Below are 22,256 nucleotides of genomic sequence, written 5' to 3' on the forward strand. Positions count from 1 at the left end.
TTGTGCAGGAAACTATTCGTGCATCAAAGAAATATCCTTCATACTCAAGGAACTGAGGAATGCTGGCTACATACAATATTGACTTGTTTTACTTGCATTTGTATAATGTAAAGCAATAAAATAAATAATTTAAATTATAAGAATGTAATGTTTTTATTTCTTGTATTATGATTTCTTACTAAGACTTAGATCTCGTAACTTGTGCTTCCTTTTTGCCTTTTTTAGTTGATGGAGCTTCCAAATGTGCTTCCTTATTCGATGATGCATCCAAAATGTGCTGCCTTTTCGTTGGCGGTGCTTCCAAATGTGCTGCCTTTTCGTTGTCGGTGCTTCCAATGTGCTGCCTTTTCGTTGTCGGTGCTTCCAAATGTGCTGCCTTTTCGTTGTCGGTGCTTCCAAATGTGCTGCCTTTTCGTAGTCGGTGCTTCCAAATGTGCTGCCTTTTCGTAGTCGGTGCTTCCAAATGTGCTGCCTTTTCGTTGTCGGTGCTTCGAAATGTGCTGCCTTTTCGTTGTCGGTGCTTCCAAATGTGCTGCCTTTTTGGTGTCGGTGCTTCCAAATGTGCTGCCTTTTCGTTGTCGGTGCTTCCAAATGTGCTGCCTTTTCGTTGTCGGTGCTTCCAAATGTGCTGCCTTTACGTTGTCGGTGCTTCCAAATGTGCTGCCTTTTCGTTGTCGGTGCTTCCAAATGTGCTGCCTTTTCGTAGTCGGTGCTTCCAAATGTGCTGCCTTTTCGTTGTCGGTGCTTCCAAATGTGCTGCCTTTTCGTTGTCGGTGCTTCCAAATGTGCTGCCTTTTCGTTGTCGGTGCTTCCAAATGTGCTGCCTTTACGTTGTCGGTGCTTCCAAATGTGCTGCCTTTTCGTTGTCGGTGCTTCCAAATGTGCTGCCTTTTCGTAGTCGGTGCTTCCAAATGTGCTGCCTTTTCGTTGTCGGTGCTTCCAAATGTGCTGCCTTTTCGTTGTCGGTGCTTCCAAATGTGCTGCCTTTTCGTTGTCGGTGCTTCCAAATGTGCTGCCTTTTCGATGACGGTGCTTCTAAATGTGCTGCCTTTTCGTTGTCGGTGCTTCCAAATGTGCTGCCTTTTCGTAGTCGGTGCTTCCAAATGTGCTGCCTTTTCGTTGTCGGTGCTTCCAAATGTGCTGCCTTTTCGTTGTCGGTGCTTCCAAATGTGTTGCCTTTTCGTTGTCGGTGCTTCCAAATGTGCTGCCTTTTCGATGACGGTGCTTCCAAATGTGCTGCCTTTTCGTAGTCGGTGCTTCCAAATGTGCTGCCTTTTCGTTGTCGGTGCTTCCAAATGTGCTGCCTTTTCGTTGGTGGTGCTGTCTTTTCGTTGTTGGTGCTTCCTTTTTTGTTGATAGCGCGTAGTACAAAATGTAGTGATTGAATATTTACTAGTTTATCACCTCTTGGTGTTACTAAAATATTTTACAAGGTTACTTGGTCCTTTAAAATGTATAAAAATGTCACGATGGATTACGAAGGTCATGTGGTCCTGAAATGACTAGCCTATACGTCTGATAATGACATGACTCGGTCTCATGGACTGAAGGCAATTGATCTATATGTGTGGCTTTGTACTTGAACGGCTTATATGTTATTCAGATTATTGAAAAATTAGACTTTCATAATAGGCTAATCGGCACTGATTTAATTCGTTGGTCCGGTATATTGACTTGAGTTGATTTTCGTAGAGTGAATGATTAATAAACTCCGCGAAAGGTAATGGAAAACAGAACCTAACATTTATTTAATAATTAGTTACAACTGTCTCTGGTCAAGAATCGAACCGTGGACAGGGATCCATCGATTCGATTTGTAAATTAATGAATGATTTTTTCGGAGACTATTGGAATTTTTCCCGCATTTCTAGCTAAATAATTACATGATTTCAAGATGGCGGTCAAATTTCAAGATGGTGGGTACCTCAGTAATAATAAATGATTACTGCACTGTAGCATGTTAGAATAAAACTAGCATGATGGTAATACGAGTACACGCACAAGATGGTGTACTCCAGCAGGTGGTCGCTCCTGGTAGCATGTACTGAACATAAAATGATGGATCCGTGATGGACATCAAGGACAAAGTCAAATTTCAAGGACAAAGTAAAATTTCAAGGTCAAAGTCAAATTTCTAGGTCAAGGTCAAATTTCAAGGTCAAGGTCAAAGTCAAAGTTCAAGGTCAAAGTTCAAGGTCAAATTTCAATGTTAAGGTCAAATTTCAAGGTCAAGGTCAAATTTCAAGGTCAAGGTCAAATTTCAAGGTCAAGGTCAAAATTCAAGGTCAAGGTCAAAGTTCAAGGTCAAATTTCAAGGTCAAGGTCAAAGTTCAAGGTCAAGGTCAAAGGTGTGGTGACCAGATAATTATACTACATGATATCGGCACACTCTAGCAGACGAAAACAAGATGGTGGTCTCCAGTGGATGAAGACAAGATGGCGGACATGATGTCATACTACCTGACGATATATATATGCTTTGAAAAAAAAAGTGGAGGGAGTCAGTATGCCCGCAGCCACCGCGGGGGGAAGGATCGGTAGCCATTTTTATTTTTTTTTGCACTCGTCGGGTATGAACCGAGGACTCCGAGCTCCGTGTTGTAAATGTTTGTTTTTTAAATATTTTATTAAAAATTTTATTATTTAATTTTTTTTATAATTTTTAAAAAAAATTTCATTAAAATCGGATAATAAATTTAAAGATGGCGACCGTAACGTAAATTGCAACGGTGACGTCATCATCCAATATGGCCGATAACACAATGACGGAATGTTCGAGAAAACGAAATGACGTCATCCAAGATGGTGGATCCAAGATGGCCGTCGGGGTCAAGGTCAAAGGTTAAAGGTCAAGGTCACATCCTGATAGAGGCTTAACTGAGGCTTGAGTTAAGGATGCTTAAGCCTCTATCAGGACATTTCTAGCCGTTGGGATTTTTAAGGACTAAATCGGGAAATTTTCCCTCGAAACGGGAATTTTTCCCTCGAAAACGGCAAATTTTTTCTTAAAACGGGAAATTTTGAGTCATTTTGAGTCATTTTTGAGGAATTTTGAGGAATTTTTGCCGCCGTGACGTCACAAATCCAAGATGGCGGACACCGGCACCTCGCACCTCAGCCAGAAGCCAGATCTAGTACCGTCATTCGTATACTACTCACCGTGCACTTCGTTTCATAATCTGTTGCACGTTTCCCCGGCGTATTCGTCAAACAAGTGCAGGACGCGTCATTGCTGCGACTAACTTGACTTACCCACAGATGACGACTGACATGACAGCCTGGAAGCTAGGGCTAGGCCGCCAGCACTCCGACAACACCCCCTTTGCTGGATGTCAATCTAGATCCCGTTTTTTTTCCTATTTGTTATTGTCCGCATGGTGTAGTCACGGCTCTTCCATTAATAAATTACAGCTGTCCAAACACAAAGCCGTAAGCATATTACAGGTCCTTTGTGTTCGCCGTAAAAAATCTGATTAATACCTTTTGTTGTCGGGAAGCCCGGGAATCGATTTATAATTAATAAGGCTCGCTGTTTCGAATTTTATATCCTTTTTTTTTTCGCGGACCCCCTCGCTTGTTGTAAAAAAAAAGTTACTTCCGGTCCTCCGCGTCGGCGCGTCGCGGCGCGAAATGAGCTTCCGCCCCGCCGCGGCCATGTTGCGATGGGCGCGCTGCTGGCGGCGGCGGCGCGAACTGCCGGCGGCGGCGGCGCGAACTGCCCGGCCTCGGAGGGCGAGGCTTTCAGGCCATCTTTCAGTTCATCGGCCTTGTGGCCACTGACATCAGTTCAGCTTTATTATTGCTAAATAATGTTCTTGTTAAAGAATACCGCTGCAGCGGCGTTATATGTATAGTATACTACACATAATAAACGGGATTCTTGAATTATTTGAATTCTTGTTTAAGCCTACCCAGAGATTAGAGAAAGTTACAGATGGAGCATAAGCTCTGAGCACTGTGGCCAGTTTGTTCAAGTAAGAAGATGGCGGCCATTTGTTTATATAATATATAGAAATATAGTTTACTACATGCTCTTGTACACAATCATTTTTCTCGAGTCATCAGTCTTTATTTGTTTAATATTCCTGCACTTTCCCACCACCATACATACATCACTTACGAGAAAATGCTATTTTCTTCACGGAACAATATGGCGGCGACCTGCTTCCCCCTTACGTCCCCTGGCTTCAGCAGAGATACCAACAAACTGTGTTTATGCTCCATCTGTAACTTTCTCTAATCTCTGCGCCTACCTGGGCACATACATGGTGTGCAGAGCTTCTGAAGACACCACGCGTTTTGAGAACTGCTGAAGATATCAGGATGATATCTGTTTTACGAAAAGCATTTCAGAATGAGCTGCGGACGTATGTTTCCGTGTTTCGTTTTGAACTGTAAACGCGTGTTTCCAAAATTATATTTATACGTGAAACGCCCGGTAGAGATTCTTGAAAGTATACCCAAGGGTCTTGCATTACACCTTTATCTTCACGTCTACGCCATATAATGTGATGTTTACCGCTCACATTTCAATGTCCTATGCACGGTGAGAAGACTGCGCTCCAGTTCAAAGCCTTGCGCTTAGAGGCGATACCACAATGTAAGCACCAGCGAGAGTCGCACTTACCATCCCGCCTCATTAACAAAGATATACATCTGACTAGGCAAGCCCATTAAGGCTCTGTCTCACGAGAAATGATAGTAATTTCGTTTTGACGTGACAACGTCTAATAAATCGATGAACGCCGGCTGCACGTACGAAAAAGTGTCTCGTTACGCACATTGTCCCGTTACGCTGTGTCCCGTTACGCTCATTGTACGCTTGCGCCGCATCTATCTCTCTTCCACTCGATAGGAACAACCATCGATTTGACTTTTTCGAGGCACATTAAACTTGAAACACTCCCATTCGTTTCCTACTTTTCCTATCATCGTCCTATCCTTATCAGAATAACACAGATTGGAAGAAGTTAAATAGCAAACATGTATAAAAGTTATATTTAAAATAATCTCTTCGTTAAAGTAATAAACATATTTGAATTAATGACTGCAAATAAAAGTAAATTTATCAATGAAATTATAAGCGTGTTAATATATCCTATAATTATGTATATTATATATGTTCTTCTGTTAAAGATCTATATGTTCAACTAAATCTCATAAAAAATGTCCTTATCAGTATCTTACTTATCTTTATCTTCACATCTCAGTTTCAGCCACAACATCCTTCATCGTGACCAACATCCGTCGTTCTGTAACAAAAACTTTGTATCCCTTTACATTCGTATCCCTACTTCGTAAGCCAGAGTCATTATTTCTCCTACCCCGAAGACTTCCGGGTTGAAATTCCCGTGCGCCGCCTTCTTCCCTCCATGGACATGCGGAAGGAAGCGTGTATTGTCTGTCTCGTAGCTGCTGCAGCGATGCGCCGAGGCAATGGCCGGAGGCGTCCAGGTCCCGGGATGCGCCTCATTACCCCGGATACCCGGCACGGGGTAATTAGCCGCCCGCCACTTGCCCCCTCCTCACTCCAGCCCAACGAGCTCGTCTTCGCGCGCAGAACGCCCGAGCGCACAGAAGCGCAGCCGGACCGGAGTTGCAGCAGACACTGTGTGTGATCTGGTCGTTTCGGGTCGTTACCACAACGCCGGAATACCATAACGCCGAATGTCAAAATTGACCACAACGCCGACAGCTAGAAAACTGCTGTGTACCTACCACAACGTCGAAATAACAACTGAATTAATTTGTGTGTGTTTCTTAAATGTACCTTAACGCCGAAATACCACAATCAAAACTAACCTTACCTATTCTAACCTAACCTAGCGTAATATAACCTAACTTAACCTAGCCTATCCTAGCCTAGCCTAACCTAACCTAGCCTAACCGAACCTAGTCTAACCTAACCTAGTCTAACCTAACCTTTGTGGCAGTCCTGCAATGATATTTTTCGGCGTTAGTGTATTTCGGCGTTGTTGTACACAGCAGTTTTCTAACTGTCGGCGTTGTGGTCAATTTGGCATTTCGGCGTTGTGGTATTTCGGCGTTGTATTATTTCGGCGTTGTGGTGCGTCCCCGGCCATACCTACTTGGCGTGATACGAAACCAACTTTAAGTCTGCATGGGAATCATTAATAGGAAGAAAATTATAAAAGGGCCGGAGTGAAATTTAAAATACGGCTGGTAAAGTATAAACTGAATCAAATCAAAAAAAATAAATACCTGGTATAAAATATTGATAAAAAAACGCGTATAAAAAGAAATATTTTATTTAGTAAAATAATCGAGATAAATTTTAATTAATAGTGAAATGTACTGAATTTTTGTTCTAATTTATTATTTTTATATTTTTATAAAATAATATAATTTATAATGCAAATAAATTATACATGCAGGAACATAGAAACTCATTTATAAAAATACACTTGAAAAATGCTTTGAAATACAATTGAATAAGGTTATAAACACAATTTCTATCAATAATATTCACAATAAATAAATGTTTTATATGATACGGACCAGTATTTAATATCAATCACTAAAGTATAAGATTTAATAGCACATATATAATTTTTTATGTAGCCTTTTTTTCATCATGTGAAACTTTCGTTGCATGGTGCGCGTGCATCGTAAAAAATTCACTGTTTTAACTTTTTTTCATAACGCACCTAAAAAGAAGTATTAATTTAAAAAAGAGAGGCAAGTTATGTAAGCGAACCTGACGGTGTGTTGTGTCCCTAAGTTTTTGTACAGTGTGTTTTTAAATTGTGTGCGAATAGTTACGGTAGTAGCATCTAGCGGCGTGGAGGGGGAAACAGCTAGAAAGCAATAGAGTAACGGGAATCACGCTTCGCCAATACTAATTGGCCTTACTTTCCCATATTTTCCTATTACGATATTTGGTTGCAATTAATTTACGGAATTATCAACGAAGGGAGCACCCCTAAAACAAATGAAGAATTTCCTCGTAGTTGCACTGAATATCCATAAAAAAAACCACGTGGGATACAGTCTTCCATGTTCTACTTTCCTTTGTAAACAGGATGAACAGGTAAGTAGAATAAATGAGGAGTGTGTTTGCTGGGAATTTAACATGTTTTTGAATATTCTTTTTTAGCTCACTTCGATTCCGAAATCCCAATGTGGACGTATTCAGAGTGTGAACAAAATTTATCTTTGAGTCTCGTTCACAACTTCGAACAGGGAAATTATTCCACAGAGTAATAAAAAATGTGTTTGTAGTTGACGTCTAAGTGTAGTATCGTACAGAATATTCAAAAAATAAACCTTGTTTATTAAGAGTAAAATTATTTTCTTTGCGTTGCTTTTTAGGTTATATATCTCCAGATTGAACTAGACATCAACGTTCTCATCAAATAATATCTGTCTGAAGAGAAGTTTGTAGAACATTTAATGTTGTATCATAGAGTCTATGTTTTGTTATTATAGGTAGAATCCCTTATTTGATTTTCTTTACATCAGTTTGTTTTGTATCTTCCTCTTAAAATAGAAGTCAACAGCCGGTGCTGTTAACATATACGCCGAGCCGTGCAAATAAAATGAAGCCCTAAATCTCGTTGGCTGCACCCCAACTTTTCAAATTGTGATTTACGCGAACGCAAATAAAGTTTCTGTGCTCCCTCGGGGTTTGGCGGCAAACTACATCGATGGGAAGAGTTTTTCTCTGAAGCAGAGTTTTGCCTGTGATGCGAAATTCGGTTTGTTTCACACACGGAAACGCTTTTGTTATTTTTTTCCCCCCTCCCTTGATGTGGGGCGCGTTTTTTTTCCCCCCACCCATACCACCTCCCGCAACCCTCGGATGTTTTTGTCTGGTAACCAGGTTTACCTGCACACTTCGATGCAGAAAGTCATAGAACAAGGAATTCAATTTAAGCTCAGGCATGCGGCTGATAGTACAAGTCCCCGCAATGCTGGCAATATCGGGGAGAAAAACTTCTCTATGGCGCGCGTAGAGTCCGGGACAGGCGGGAGCTGTGTGTGTAAGCTCCTCCCCCAAATTATTTTAGAGATTTTTTTTTTCCTTACTGTTGGTTTTACGTTGGTCGTGCGACGAGATGAGTCCCTAAAGCACACTCTAATTTTAATAATAAATTAAAATTAATTAGGTGGCCCACATAATGTTGTTTCGCCTGAGGCGTGATGTACCTCTAGTCCAGAGGCTCTTTTCATAGGATTTCACGGCTCTACTACAACTCAATGTGCTGCCAAAGCACAAAAAAAAAATGTAGTTGATATAAGAAGCAAGGAACTGTAGAGCAGATCTCAACAGCTGCTTGGAACAGTGCGAAAGAGAGAAATCAAATATGATATCTCACCATAAGTGGACGTTTGCAAAACAAATCATATATTTGATACGTGGTATAGTCTTTCTGAAACATGAGACACAACAACAACAAAACTAGCATTTTCTATTCTAATAAATCTCTGGCTCTATCTATTCATGTGAACAAACATTCTTTTCAATTAATTAAAATAAATTAATTAAGAAGTAAACTAACCAAGGACAACTTACAATCATGTCTAAAATTGACAATCAGTAGTTACTTGCGAGACATAGCTAAGCTTTCGAAAGCGATGCAAGATCACCGTTCCAACAAAGTAATAAATTTTACTAATCCCAGGTTCCTTTTTTTGTATTAATTAATTAATAATATTTGTTTTTTTGTTTAATCAGTAGAGCTCTACTAATGACTACCAAAATTGTTTTATATTTACGTGTGTTTGTTTTCCTGAGTAGCCTGTATTTTTAGTACTTCATGTCGAAATTGTGAATAAAATATTTAGATTTTTCTCGTTTTTTTTTATTGTGTTAAAATTCCATGTTGATACAGAGGATATACGTGTTGCGGTTATCAAAAAAATAAATTGGTTGTCTGTAAAGTCGGTTTACGGACGATAGTTTAACGTGACAACGTCATAACAAAACATTGATGAAATGATTGCATACTTTTATGAATAAAATTTAATAAATTTTATTTTAATAATAAAAGAAAAAATACTTGAAATTATACTAGTAATCATATTTTTAAAATGCAAGGAAAATTAATCTTTATTGCCGAAATTGTTGTCGTAATAAGCAATTAAAAACCACATTAACTTTTCACTTCACTTTATAAACAGTCGACAAAACAGTTCACATGTAGATGACTTGTAATTAATTTTCAAAACTGGCGTTTAGCTATAAAGTTTAAATATAATTATGAACAAGTTTTAATATAAATAAACTGTAATCAAATATCTATCATCAATTATATGAACCACCATATTTTTTTTAGTCAATTGTAACAATACCTATTATTACTGCACTCGCCGAAAGCGTAACGGAACACAGCGTAACGGAACAATGAGCGTAACGGGACACAGCGTAACGGAACAATGTGCGTAACGGTACACTTTTTAGTGCGTGCAGCCGGCGTTCGTCGATTTATTAGACATTGTCACGCCAAAAAAAAAAAAAATGGAGAATCTGTTTGCTCAATATTTGGCTCATCTCACTCGGCAGGCTGCTCTGGGCGAATCAGCGATCTGAGCATTGAGCTACTGGGAGGGGTTGGACGGATTCCGCAGACTCTCTCCTCTCCCCCGGTGACACGGTTCTCATATGCTTCCCTTCGTATTCTCGGCCGAGAATTACCATAAAAGTAATCTTCGGCGATGAGGTCAGGGTTTTGCAGCTGACGCGGGTTTTGCCGGGGGATTGGACGGCGAAGGGGGTGGGGAAGGGGGGGGTGAAGGGTAAGTGTACGACCTCGTCGACTGCCATCTCCATGGCGCCTCGTCGCGTCGGGAAGAGTGACGTCGATTAATGTCGTGTGTCGGAGACCCCGGTGACTGGGGTCTCTCAGGCGTCACCTTGTTTGTTTGTTTACTCACGTGTAGTTCGGTCATGGGCCGGTTATCAGCAAACACTTGCACTTCATACGCGTATATTTAACGTCGCCAATATTAAATAAAACTGAAAAAAAAAAACAACAACAATATTATGTCACAAAAATTAATGTTTGTGTGTCTGCCTGTAATTATGCGTTTTGCGCATTGTTCAACCGACTGAGTTGGAACTTTTGTTTTGTTTTGAAATTGTTGTTGGCACTTGCGCCAAAGTTTCTGACACAGTACCATCAACCAGATTTATTTGCGTCTATGGCAACGGGCGTTTGCGTTTTTTTTAATACCTTCTGCGTCTTCGTGGCAACGACAATTTCTTCGGTTTAATTTTCATTGTAGATGCAACCGTGAGCTGAGCGAGTGGGTTTGTCATCTCTAGGCTCTGATAGGCTGCGAGGTTGAAACAGAGGTATCGTTGCCTCTACGGTCAAAGAGCTGAACTGACATCGTGTCTTAGTCGGCAACGCTTCTCTATCCGACCCTAAGCGGCGACCCTATAATTGCATTGCAGTACGACCAGGATAATGGTTCACTGCGTTTCTCATACCACCTTAAATAATATCGTTTACGTAGATTGTATTCTCAAACTAAAGTGAGAACCCCTGTTTTTAAAATTTATATTGGCAAAAAAAAACGAAAACGAAAGGCGTTAAATTTCACTTTAAACTTTCGTATAAACATAAAAAGGCCAAATTATGTTTAAAAAAAACTAAAGTCGTTGGATAGAAAAAAATATTTCCTTCTACGTGCATAGTAGTATGTAATAGTATGTCCGAGCGCAGGGTTAAGGGTTGTGGAGCCGGAGCCGGGTCAATGACCGATTGCTCTGACGTCACGGCGGTCATCTTGGATGCGCTTGACCTTGACCTTTGACCTTGACCCCGGTGGCCATATTGGACCCGCCATCTTGGATGACGTAATTTTGTTTTCTCGAACATTCCGCCGTTTTGTTTTCCGCCATTTTGAATTATGACGTCACCGTTGCAACTTCTGTTACGGCCGCCATCTTGACAATCTTTAAACCACCATCTTGGATCCGCTATCTTTAAATCGAGCGTCCCTCTCAGTTATGATGAAATTTTCGTTATTGCTGCCGCCATATTGATTTATTTTCTGTTCCGCTGGAGGCCGCCATCTTGGATATCTTCGACTTTGTTTCTGCTGTTTGTTCCTAGAGAGCGCCAGCGTCGCTCTTGATTTTTTTTCTGTTCTGCTGGAGGTCGCCATCTTGGATACTGACGACTTTGTTTCTGCTATTTGTTCCTAGAGAGCGCCAGCGTCGCTCTGTCTCATCACATATGGTCCATGTTCCATTAACTACCATAGCTATTATGGTCCTTATCGACATATTAAATTTAATATTTTATGCAAAATGCATTTGAAGTGCTGTGATTCGAACCAATACAGCTTTGACCTCTAGGTTGGTAAACATACGCCTTTTAATGAATTTTGAACTTTTTTTCATTAAAATCGGATAATTGACCTAAATAAAGATTTTCAAGATGGCAACCTTAAAAATTATTGCATCAGTTATGTCTTAATACAAGATGGCGCTTCTGTCTTGAACAGGTAATGCTATTATTACTTAAAATTTAAAAAAAAATTACAAGTCTGAATATGCATGTTATTTTTATATATAATTTATTTAATTCTCAGTCTGGTAAATGTCTCGATGGCCATGCGGTTAAAGGCGTATGTTTTCTAACCTAGAGGTCAGAGCTGCGATGGTTCGAATCACAGCGCTGCCAATGTTATAAACCAGGACAGTCAGGCTTTTATTAAAGTTCTCTTGATCCTTCGTGCTTGATTAGCACGAGCCTGTAGATGTTTCATACAATTACACACCCACGGTATTCTTTCTCGACTAAGTCACGTGGTGTTTTGTTAACAATGCTGGGTTGTAATATCAGATTACATTTTGTTCTCTCTCGCTCTCTTTACGGCCGTGTTGCCAAGCCACGCATTTTATATTTTAGTTGGGAATTGTGCATGGATTTTAACGTTGTTGTAACTTGACTGTTTGGATTAATTATTCGGAGTTTCTTGTGGAACTTCGTAATGGAGGCTGCCAAGAGTTGTTCTCTGCACTTAAATGTAAAACGTTATCGAAGATCTCCTTTTCTTGGTGTGGAGAGTTTGTAGTTCTGGAAATTCTTTCCTGGCAGTAATTTACTCCTGGAAATTCAAGCGGAGTTTTTCGTGTGTTGCTTCTTTCTGAGGTAAAAATTATTACTCAGTGTATAGTGCCATTTTGTTACGTTGAAAATTTTTACGAATAAACTTTTTTTTTCTACGTGAACTGCTATATCTTTGTTGTGTAACTCACCGATATTCACGGAAGAATATGGGGGAGCCAACGATTCACTCGTCCTTCTGGACATACCCGATTACTCACGTTGGCAAGCCTTCTTTCAACAGACGAGAGAGCCAAACGCTCGATCGTGCATCTTCGGTTTTTTTTTTTGTTTTTTTTTGTTTTTGTTTTTTTGGCCAACGTGAGTATTCGGGTATGTCCAGAAGGACGAGTGAATCGTAGGCTTCCCAAGAATACGAGTGGAATTGTTGAAATGTTTGACCGTATTTTGTCGATGAGTTCTTAGTCCTGCAGAGTGGCTCCGGCGCTATTATACTCTGAGTAACACAGTTTGGGGAGTGCTGCAGTGGCTAATAACCTCACCAACGTCTAACGTTAATCATGACCACCTAGAGTTAGGACTACCTAGCCACTACAGGCAAAAAGAGATTGGGAAAACGGTTCGAGAAATGTGTTGTGGAGGGGGGTTGGGGTTAAATGGTTTGTTACGATTGATGTGTAACGGGGGGCCGTGCCTATAGTCGGCACAGTCTTGATCCGCAGGACTCCGCCTGCTGTATTCGCCTCTGCTGCTCCGTCCCGAGCGACGCGCTTCCATTATCTTTGAAAGATTTGTGCAATGGGAGTGCATGACTTCATGTAAGCTTTTGGACATACGCCATTGCTAAGCACATGTATGTCTGTAGAAGAAAACTACAAAAAACACAAATGACAAAAACACAAATTAAGCAAAAAAATTGCTGTTGTCAGGATATAAACACCACACAATATTCCATAACAGGAATATGGTCAACAATCAAAGAAAAACAAAGAAAAAACAAAGAGAAATGGACTAACAGAACGAAAAAAAAAACCACAAATGAAGAAAGCACAAAAAAAATTGAACAAAAAAAAATCAGCGCAACAGTTAAACGAGACGAAAACACAGCAAAACGAAAAGACGAAACAAACACAATAGTTTTCTAAAACAGGAACAAGCAACGTTTCGGGAACTGCGATCTGCTCCCGTCCTCAGGCAGAGACGCACATGGTACGAAAACACAGGTGCGACTTCAGTGGTGCGCTTCCAGTTGGCAATACGTTTGGTCCCGCACCATAGATCCGGCGGGATTAGCTTTTCATCTCCGACACACGTATTGGCTCGTGAGAGTTGTCCGAGCCGTCGAGATGACAGGGTAGGGAGGAGGGGGGGGGGCTGAAACCCCCCGGGGCCTGGTTCGGTTTATAGATTGTTAATAGCATTCATAGGAAACCTTAATAGTTGTGCGATACACGCAGATCACACTTACATTTACGGCCACGGTAACTTTTTCAGGTGTATATTTATTTGACTTGATGTAAGCTTTTTGGAAATACGCCATTGCTATGCACATGTATGTCTGTAGAAGAAAACTACAAAAAACACAAAAGACAAAAACAAAAATTAAGCAAAAAATTGCTGTTGTCAGAATATAAACACCACACAATACTCCACAACAAGAATATGGTCAACAAACGAAGAAAAACATTTATATATTTTTTTATTTATTTATTTATTCGTGCACTTTAAAGCGCCGGCCAACAAACATCCAAAATAAGGTAGCACTATACAAGTATAAAACAAATACAAATACCAAGAACATATAACTGTAATAAATGAAACGTAAATTGTGGACGCGAAAAACCAAGTAATCATACACAACTCATTGAAACGTGAATACAGTCAAAATAAAATAACAGATAAAAAAAACTACTACCGAGAAAAAAAATGATCACAAAGGAATTAACTATTAAATTTACATTCAGTATACATATATACTGTATGATATCATCCATGGCAATTAATAATTTATATTTCTAAAAGTTTAACACATTATTTTTCATTATTAATAAGCAATTAAGGTTGCGCTAAGGGCTGATATAGCAGGGCTCAGCTGGGACGTCAGAGAGAGAGAGAGAGAGTGAGTGTGTGTATAGTGTGTGTGTATGTAATGTGTATATATATATTCTGGAATGTAAGAAGTTGTACATAAATAATAGGGCTGACTAAATATTGGCCCCCGGAACCTATGAGTGGCACTCACAAGATAGGCCTACCACTTGGACGTACCCTCTTCGGCGACCTCGTTTGACGATGATAGTCGTGGCGTTAGTCTCAGCGCGGAGGAAGGGGCGGCGGTGATTCCGCAAAATGCTTATGTAATTAGCTTTTTTTGACGTGACAACGTCTAATAAATCGATGAACGCCGGCTGCACGCACGAAAAAGTGTCCCGTAACGCTGTGTCCCGTTACTCTCATTGTACGCTTGCGCCGCATCTATCTCTCTTCCACTCGATTGGAACAACCATCGATTTGACTTTTTCGAGTCACATTAAACTTGAAACACTCCCATTCGTTTCCTACTTTTCCTATCATCGTTCTATCCTTAACAGAATATCACAGATTGGAAGAAGTTAAATAGCAAACATGTATAAAAGTTATAGTTAAAATAATCTCTTCGTTAAAGTAATAAGATATTTGAATTAATGAGTGCAAATAAAAGTAAATTTATCAATTAAATTGTAGATTTCATTTCACTCCTTCTTTGTATCCATACGAAATATTGATAATTCAATAAAAATGATTCAATTTTATTCATAAAACTATGCAATCATTTCATCAATGTTTTATTATGACGTTGTCACGTTAAACTATCGTCCGTAAATCGACTTTACAGACAACCAATTTTTTATGGAGTAGAAGCAGTTTGGGCTCATGTTTTTCACTAGGGGTGGTGTAGGTGCTGGCTTGTTGGTGCGAGACGGGATAAAACTCTGTCCGTAAGAGGAGAAGGAAGGTGGGGTAGCTGGAGTGAGGAGTGAAGTGCTGTTTACAGTATATACTACCCTCCTCGAGCAAGCAGTGCAGACGTAGCCCATGTGTACACCAGGCGGCGATAGCGCGCGGGCCGATATCTGCGTGTGTTTGAGTCCCAGCCTCAGCTCCGGCGTGTGTTATCGCTCCCCTGCAGCGGAACCCTAGTGTTATCACATCCCCCTCCCCCCTCACCGCCGCTGGTCGCCGAGGTAATTGAATCGCTGACCTGGTCATCCGCCGTCCCCAACCAACATTCAATACTCTCTTTTTGTTATAGCCCTCTTTGTCTCTCGCCTCCAACACTGCATATTTAGTTTTTAAAACTTCAATATGGTCCTTCTTTCTGTCGATTAGAGCTTTTCATTATTCCAACCTCATTGTGCTAGTTAAATACCTCCAGGGGAAACTAGACAATTGTTTCTTCTGTCTGAAACGTGCTCTTTCATCTCTTCGACATTTTCAATTTCCCCCCCCCCCCCCCCTCAACCCACTCACGCCTTTTAAACTTTTATCATCGAACAAAGGTGATTAAATTGTTCGTTACTCAAACATTGACGCAGTTAAGGTGAAGTCAAAATAATTATATATAAATACACTCATTTGTCGCAACGTATTCTTGTTGGCCACCGAAGTTGGTACGTCGATTTAGTTTTTTTTTTTCTCTAATTAAGAACGCTTATGTGAGTTATGTGATTTGCGTTACGTCAAAGTATGGGGCTCACGACTAAGAAATTTTGAATTTTCATTTGTGTGTGAATTTCCTCAGGCAAGGCAGCAAAGAAATTGCTTCAATTTTGATGAGCTAGATTTATGACTTACAAAAAATATATATTTAAGGGAATCAGTAGAATATTACCTAATGGTTATTGAAATTTCACATGTTAATTTTCATTCAGTTCACTAATATAAGAGCTAATATACTTTGAGGAAAATTGCACGGTGGTTGTTGGACCCTGTATTCTCTATTTGCAACACACCCACGCTGTTAATAGAGGGACAAAAATACGTAACATGTTTCACAGTTACTGTGTTACCGTGTAAACGTCTTGGCAGGTGAAAATTGTGCTCGGAGTGACCGTAATGGCGGTAAACTTTCATAGACAACCTCCAATTGATGTTCCAGTCACAGCTATGATTGTGGGTGCCATTCAGGTGATCAGTTACCAGGAAAATAGTGCGCAACACTTGGTTTTCTCAAAACCATGGAAACCAGAGTACTTCAGGGTTTTTTGGGAAAACTTAAAATTGTATTGAGTCATGCATGATATACTAATAACAAAGAGTATTAAGACGATGGGTTCATACTAACGGTTAATACAATACTATATGCATGATTTGATGGTTTCAGTACTTGCTAATAATTTCATTAAAATCTGTATTTATGTTCATAAAACATTAATTAAGGACTTTTTGGAAACAATTAAATGTGGTTATATTGTGAAACAATTTAAAATCGTCTGTAATAACACGAAATATTAGAATCAAATAATTTATGAAACAACCTACCAAATATTGTGTATACAGATCAACGTGTTGCTGATTTTTAAGTTGTATTACTTCAAACCTTGTAAATATACGAGGTGTGTGCAAAATTTAAGAGGAATTTTGTAATTAGTCCGATACGCTCAATTTGTTCGTCGTTGTGTTGATAAACATATCTGGAAAGTATGTGTATGTACTTTTTTTAGCCATATCGGATTTTTTTGTCTGTTGTCAGCTGTCAAAAATGTTACATTCGGGTTGGTACCATCGGCAATTTTTTTATTTATATTTATTTGTTCAAGAAATTAATCAGGGAATTTTCATTAAAATTTGTAACAAGAATTGAATAAAGTGTTGCAAAGTTTAATAAATGTTTAATATTGCATTTGGTGAGTCTTCTCTGAGTAAAAAAGGGTTTAGCGAGTGGTATAAGTGTTTCCAAGAAGGCCGTAAAGGTATTGAAGATGACGAGTGCCCTGGACTCCCCAGCATATCAGCAATCGATGAGTTCATGAGTTCTTGCCACAAGTTCAAACGATCAATAAGGAACACTACCTAGAAATTCTAAAAGAAAAAAAGACCGGATTTGAGGCAAAACGATTCATGTGCCACGATAATACACCTGCTCACACTTCATTGCTTGTTCGTGCATTTTTGGCCAAAAACAATACTGCAATGATGTCTCAGCCTCCGCATTAACCAGACAAGGCCGTGTGTGACTTTTTTTCTGTTCCCAAAAAATAAAGAGAACCTTAAAATTCCGTCGTTTTACAAGAACAGATGAGATTAAAAGCGCATCGCTGAATGAGATAAACGCTATCTCAATGATCGAGTTCGAAAGTGTTTCGGGGATTGGAAAAAGTTCTGGCATAAGTTTATATTATCTAATGGGGGCTATTTTTAAGGGAATAACATTAATGTAGAAGAATAAATAAACGTTTTTTCTAGAAAAAAGGCTTGTGTTAAGTCAACGTGCGGCAGAAGTTAAACCTCTTTCTCATTATATATATATATATATATATATATATATATATATATAATGCACATTTTTAATCCTACTATTCCCATAAAAATGGACGATACTTATAAAGAAAAATGCATAAGTTAAATTACTATTTTCCAAATAAATAAATAAATTGTAGATAATCTAAATAAAATAAATTTAATATATTAGCGTCAATCGTTAGCCGTTGCGAAAATTGAGGAGTATGCAAACACAAGTAGCGTTACGAAAATTCCGTAGCATCACTGCTGCGTTATTGCTACCTCTGCCCTGCCGTCTACCCTTCGGCCTTTACAATTAGCATATACGCTACGTACCTACGGCCCCCCCCCCCCCTTTTTTTTTGTCGTATTCCCATTCGACCGTTAGTGCATGCGTTGAAGTGGCGTCGCCGCTGACGCACTCACCTCCTCTACCGGTTCCCCCACCAAACACCTAACTATTCCCCTCATACGATCGGACTTTCTTAACGCTCGAAAATTGTAGCCCCCTCAGCAAAGAAGTTTCTTTTCGAAAATGAAAAAAATTCCCGTAACTATTTGAACACACCCTCGTTCCACACAACTGTTGTGTCGCCCTGTGCGTGCTATTGTTAGAGACCGGAAAAATTCGCGAATTCATTTCGCGATAGGCTAAAATATAAATACTTATACCTCAGTGCTGCCTCTGCTATTGGCTCACAACTCACCTGGAGGACTTTGGGCCAATGAGAAACACCCAACCAAAGCTTTATACGAATCACAGGCTGCTACGTTGGGACGTCTCACAAGACAAGCAACCAATGGGTGGGTGACATTTGACCGAGCGTGCGTACGTAGAACTATGGAGTTCATCCTGGAGGTCATTGAACCCGCGAATTTTTCCGGTCCCTAGTTGTTGTGTTGCTGACGTAGCTTTGCTGGCAGTGTTGCATGTTGAGGAGTGTGCGGCCAGCGCGGGGACGCACCACAACGCCGAAATACCACAACGCCGAAAACCATAACGCCGAATGCCAAATTGACTACAACGCCGACAGTTAGAAAACTGCTGTGTACCACGACTCCGAATTACCACAACGCCGAAATACATTAGCCCCGAAAAATGTCATTGCAGGACTGCCACAAAGGTTAGGTTAGGTAAGGTTAGCACACAAATTCATTCTGTTGTTTTTCATTTTGCTCCTGTGCCCCCCCCCCCCCCCCGCAGCAACATTTTTCGGCGTTACTGTATTTTGGCGTTGTGGTAAACAGCAGTTTTTTAGCTGTCGGCGTTGCGGGCAATTTGGCATTCGGCGTTGTGGTGACGACCCGGCAAGCGCTTGTGTCAATAAACAGTGGTTGTTGTTGTGCCGCAGGAGGACTGCCAGAACTACATCCGCATCCTGGCCAAGTCGGGCCCGGGCAAGCTACTGGTGTGCGGCACCAACTCCTTCAAGCCCATCTGCAGGGACTACTCGGTGCAGGTGAGTTCCCTCCCACACCTGCCGCTGCATACAACACCTTCCTTCAAATGATTCGTGCAATGGGGAATTTTTTATTTCTCACGCCATTGCAATTTTGGCGCTGTTCTGTCGTCGGAAAATTCATAAATGCAAAATGTCATTGGTGTCTCGGGAGGAAAAAAATAAATAAATATTGTAAGGTCTCCGCCTACCCGGGCACACACACGGTGCGCAGAGCTTCAGGAAAAAAACAACGCGATTTGAAAACTACTCAAGATATCCGAGTGGAGTCTGCTTACGAAAAGCATTTTAAGAGTTTGCTGAGAACCGGAAAGTACTTTTTATTTCGGATTAAGTTTTTAAACTATAATTTTTAGAAGAGTTAAAACTGGCTAAAACGCATGTTTTCAGAGTAATTTTCAGCCGTAAAACATCCGGTACAGATTCTTAAAAGCACTTAAGGGACTTGCATTACACCTGTATCTTCATTTTTGTACCACATAACGTTACGGTCACCGCTCAAATTTTCACAGTTATCTTGTGACGACGAGAAGACTGCGCGCCAGTTCAGAGCCTTGCGCTTAGAGGCTATACCGCGCTAGAAGCACCAGCGGGCGTCGCGCTTATCATCCCGCCTCACTAACACAGATACACCCCAGACGAGGCGGGCCCCTTAAATATTATACCCAGGAACAAGAAAAATCTCTCGGCGATCGAGGCCTCGACACCCCGGGAAAAACCAGGCGCTCGGGCTATGTGTTTACCCCTCGACACAGTCATTTTGGGATACATATAGGGGGAAGTGGTGTCCCGGAAGGAAAAAAAAATATGTTAAATATTATACCCAGGGACAAGAATAATCTCTCGGCGATCGAGGCCTCGACACCCCGGGTCTAAATCAGCTGATGAACAGATGAACAGCTGGACGATGAACTTAAACATGCATTATGGACAACACCAAGACGTAACACATTCAGACTTAAATATCAAACAGCACAAGAATTCCGTGTGAAGAAATTTAGTCATGAAAAAAAAAATAACTACAGCTCAGACGAACACAATGGTTTTCCTATGACTAGGGACCGGAAAAATTCGCGGATTCATTTCACGATGTGCTAGAATCCAAACAACTGTATCTTTATATTGCTTCTGTGATTGGCTTACAGTTTGCCTGAAGGACTTTGAGCCAATGGAAAACCTTCAACAAAAAAAGTATCGAATCGCAAGCGTCCCAGTTGACAGGTGTCACGAGTCAATAGCCAATGAGCAAGTGGCATTTAACCTGAGTATGTAGAGGGTTGTGGAGTCTATACTAGAGGTCATCGAAAGCGCGAATTTTTCCAGTCTCTACATATGACAAGTTTGAATGTGTTCGTCTGTGCGGTCGTTGTTGTATTGTCGATAACACCTGTTTAGTTTCATCGTTAGGTTTATCTGTTTGACATCAGCTGATTTAGGCTTGTTTCCTGTGGTTTTATGGTTTAATTTTTTACTTCATATTTACATTTGTGAATTTTCCCCAAGACAAACGGTGAAACACTGCAATGGCGTATATCCATGAAATTGTATTAAAGCTACAAACAATGCCCATCTGTTTGGTCACTGGGTCAGATCTCCTGATCGGTAGGCTGACAGTTTTGGGCTTATTTTAGATTATAATTACTCCTGAGCTAAGGTTCGATCTTAAACGTCTTCTTGGTTATTTTATTTCCTTGTCATTGCTGTGTATTTATGAGATATTCCTATTAATTCATCATGATAGCTCTCTTGCATTATATATTTCGTCCAAAATTTTCTCACCAGATATTTAATTAGTGATATTTAATATTGGTAAAGGTTAACACAAGTAATCATGGTTATGATCAATTGCATGCTATCATACAGTTCGCATATATCTGGTGATAAAATAGGCTAAAATTCATATATTCATTATATCTTGAGAAATTTATGCCAATGAGAGACCCCGACAAAATAAGTTTCGACTAGCCACCCACCCAGTTCAGATTTCTCACAAGTCAGCAGCCAATGAGCAGGAAAAATATGCTCAAGTTTGCCAAGACCTGTGGACCCTCTATTAGCGGTATTGAAACCGAGAATTTTTCGAAGCCCTAGTAATAACAAATTAAGAGTGCTATCGCAAGAAATTTACCGGAATAGGGCTTATTTTGTAGTCATGACATAGAAATAATATAACCAACACAGCGCGTGAGAACAAGCGGTAAGGAGTACATGTGCCATTTCTAAGTGGCATTTAATGAAGTCTTTGGTGAGAAATGTAATTCTCAGGGTAAAATCCACAGCCATTTAAATTCGGCGTTGTACATACAAATTCTAAATTTAACCCCAAATATGTCTTAACATTCGTATCGCCGACGATGAATACTTGAAATCCGTTTATAAGTTTCAGGAGCGTATCCCGGAAAATATTTATGTTCACAAATATCTATTTCTCGTTTTTTATTTTCTTCTAATGTACATTAGTAATTTAACCGTGAATAAAAATTCTACCATCTAATATTTATTAGCGCGGGAACGTACAGTAGCGCACGTAGTTTCGTGCACGTACACTGCGCAAGCAAGCAGATTAAGTCTGATGACGAGCACTAAAAACAACAACAAAAGTTAGGATCCATTATTCTGTATGTTAAATTATATATATATAGTTAGGATGTTCGTGTGTGGGGGAGGCTATCTTCGTATACGAGGTCGCGAAGATGTTTTCAGTGGTACTGTTAGTCGTTTTTAGTTGCGGATAAATTTTATCGCAATTTATAATTCCTTGAAATATTGACTAGAGGGGTTGAAACGCCTGTGGTAGGCGCTCCTATTTCTCGTTTAGTAGAGGTTACGCGATAAGTTGCAACCCTCAACACATCATTAGATACGACGGCGGGTATGAAGAAGATTAAAGTTGGCTAATGGGTCCAGTAGAAGTAATCTGGTAGCTCGTGGCGTGATTCTATTTTTTACGGCGCAGATGTGTCGTGGTTGGGGGGGGGGGGGGGAGGAGGTGACCCCATTTGCCTCGAGCTAGTTGGACAACTGAAGCACGGCGGTGTCGCCTTGTGCAGGGGGGGTGACCTCCAAGGATGACACAGGCAAGTGGGTGGGAGGGCAATCAAGCCCGGAGGCGTGCTGCGAAGATGGCCTCTATCCGCCCGCCGGACTGATTGGTCCGCGAGAGGGTTGCCGGGAAGTGGAGGGGAGGGGGGCAGCGGTGAAGCAGCTAGCCCGGCGCTAAGCCCCGGACCTCCGCAGTATCTGCCGGCGGAAGGAGAGCTTACCGCGGCGG

The 22,256-nt window shown here is 40.5% G+C and overlaps 1 protein-coding gene across 2 annotated transcripts in view; it reads left to right on the forward strand.

Moving 5' to 3' along the window:
* Window positions 1-22,256, forward strand: part of LOC134530171 (semaphorin-1A) — a 745,950-nt gene that overhangs the window by 647,461 nt on the left and 76,233 nt on the right. For both annotated transcript variants that reach the window (XM_063364808.1, XM_063364809.1), the window contains exon 5: window positions 18,878-18,985. In XM_063364808.1, coding sequence (XP_063220878.1) covers window positions 18,878-18,985 — 108 coding nt within the window. The remainder of the gene's footprint in view (window positions 1-18,877; window positions 18,986-22,256) is intronic.

The sequence above is a fragment of the Bacillus rossius genome, chromosome 3, assembly GCF_032445375.1.
Source record: "Bacillus rossius redtenbacheri isolate Brsri chromosome 3, Brsri_v3, whole genome shotgun sequence".
Classification (NCBI taxonomy): Eukaryota; Metazoa; Arthropoda; class Insecta; order Phasmatodea; family Bacillidae; genus Bacillus; species Bacillus rossius.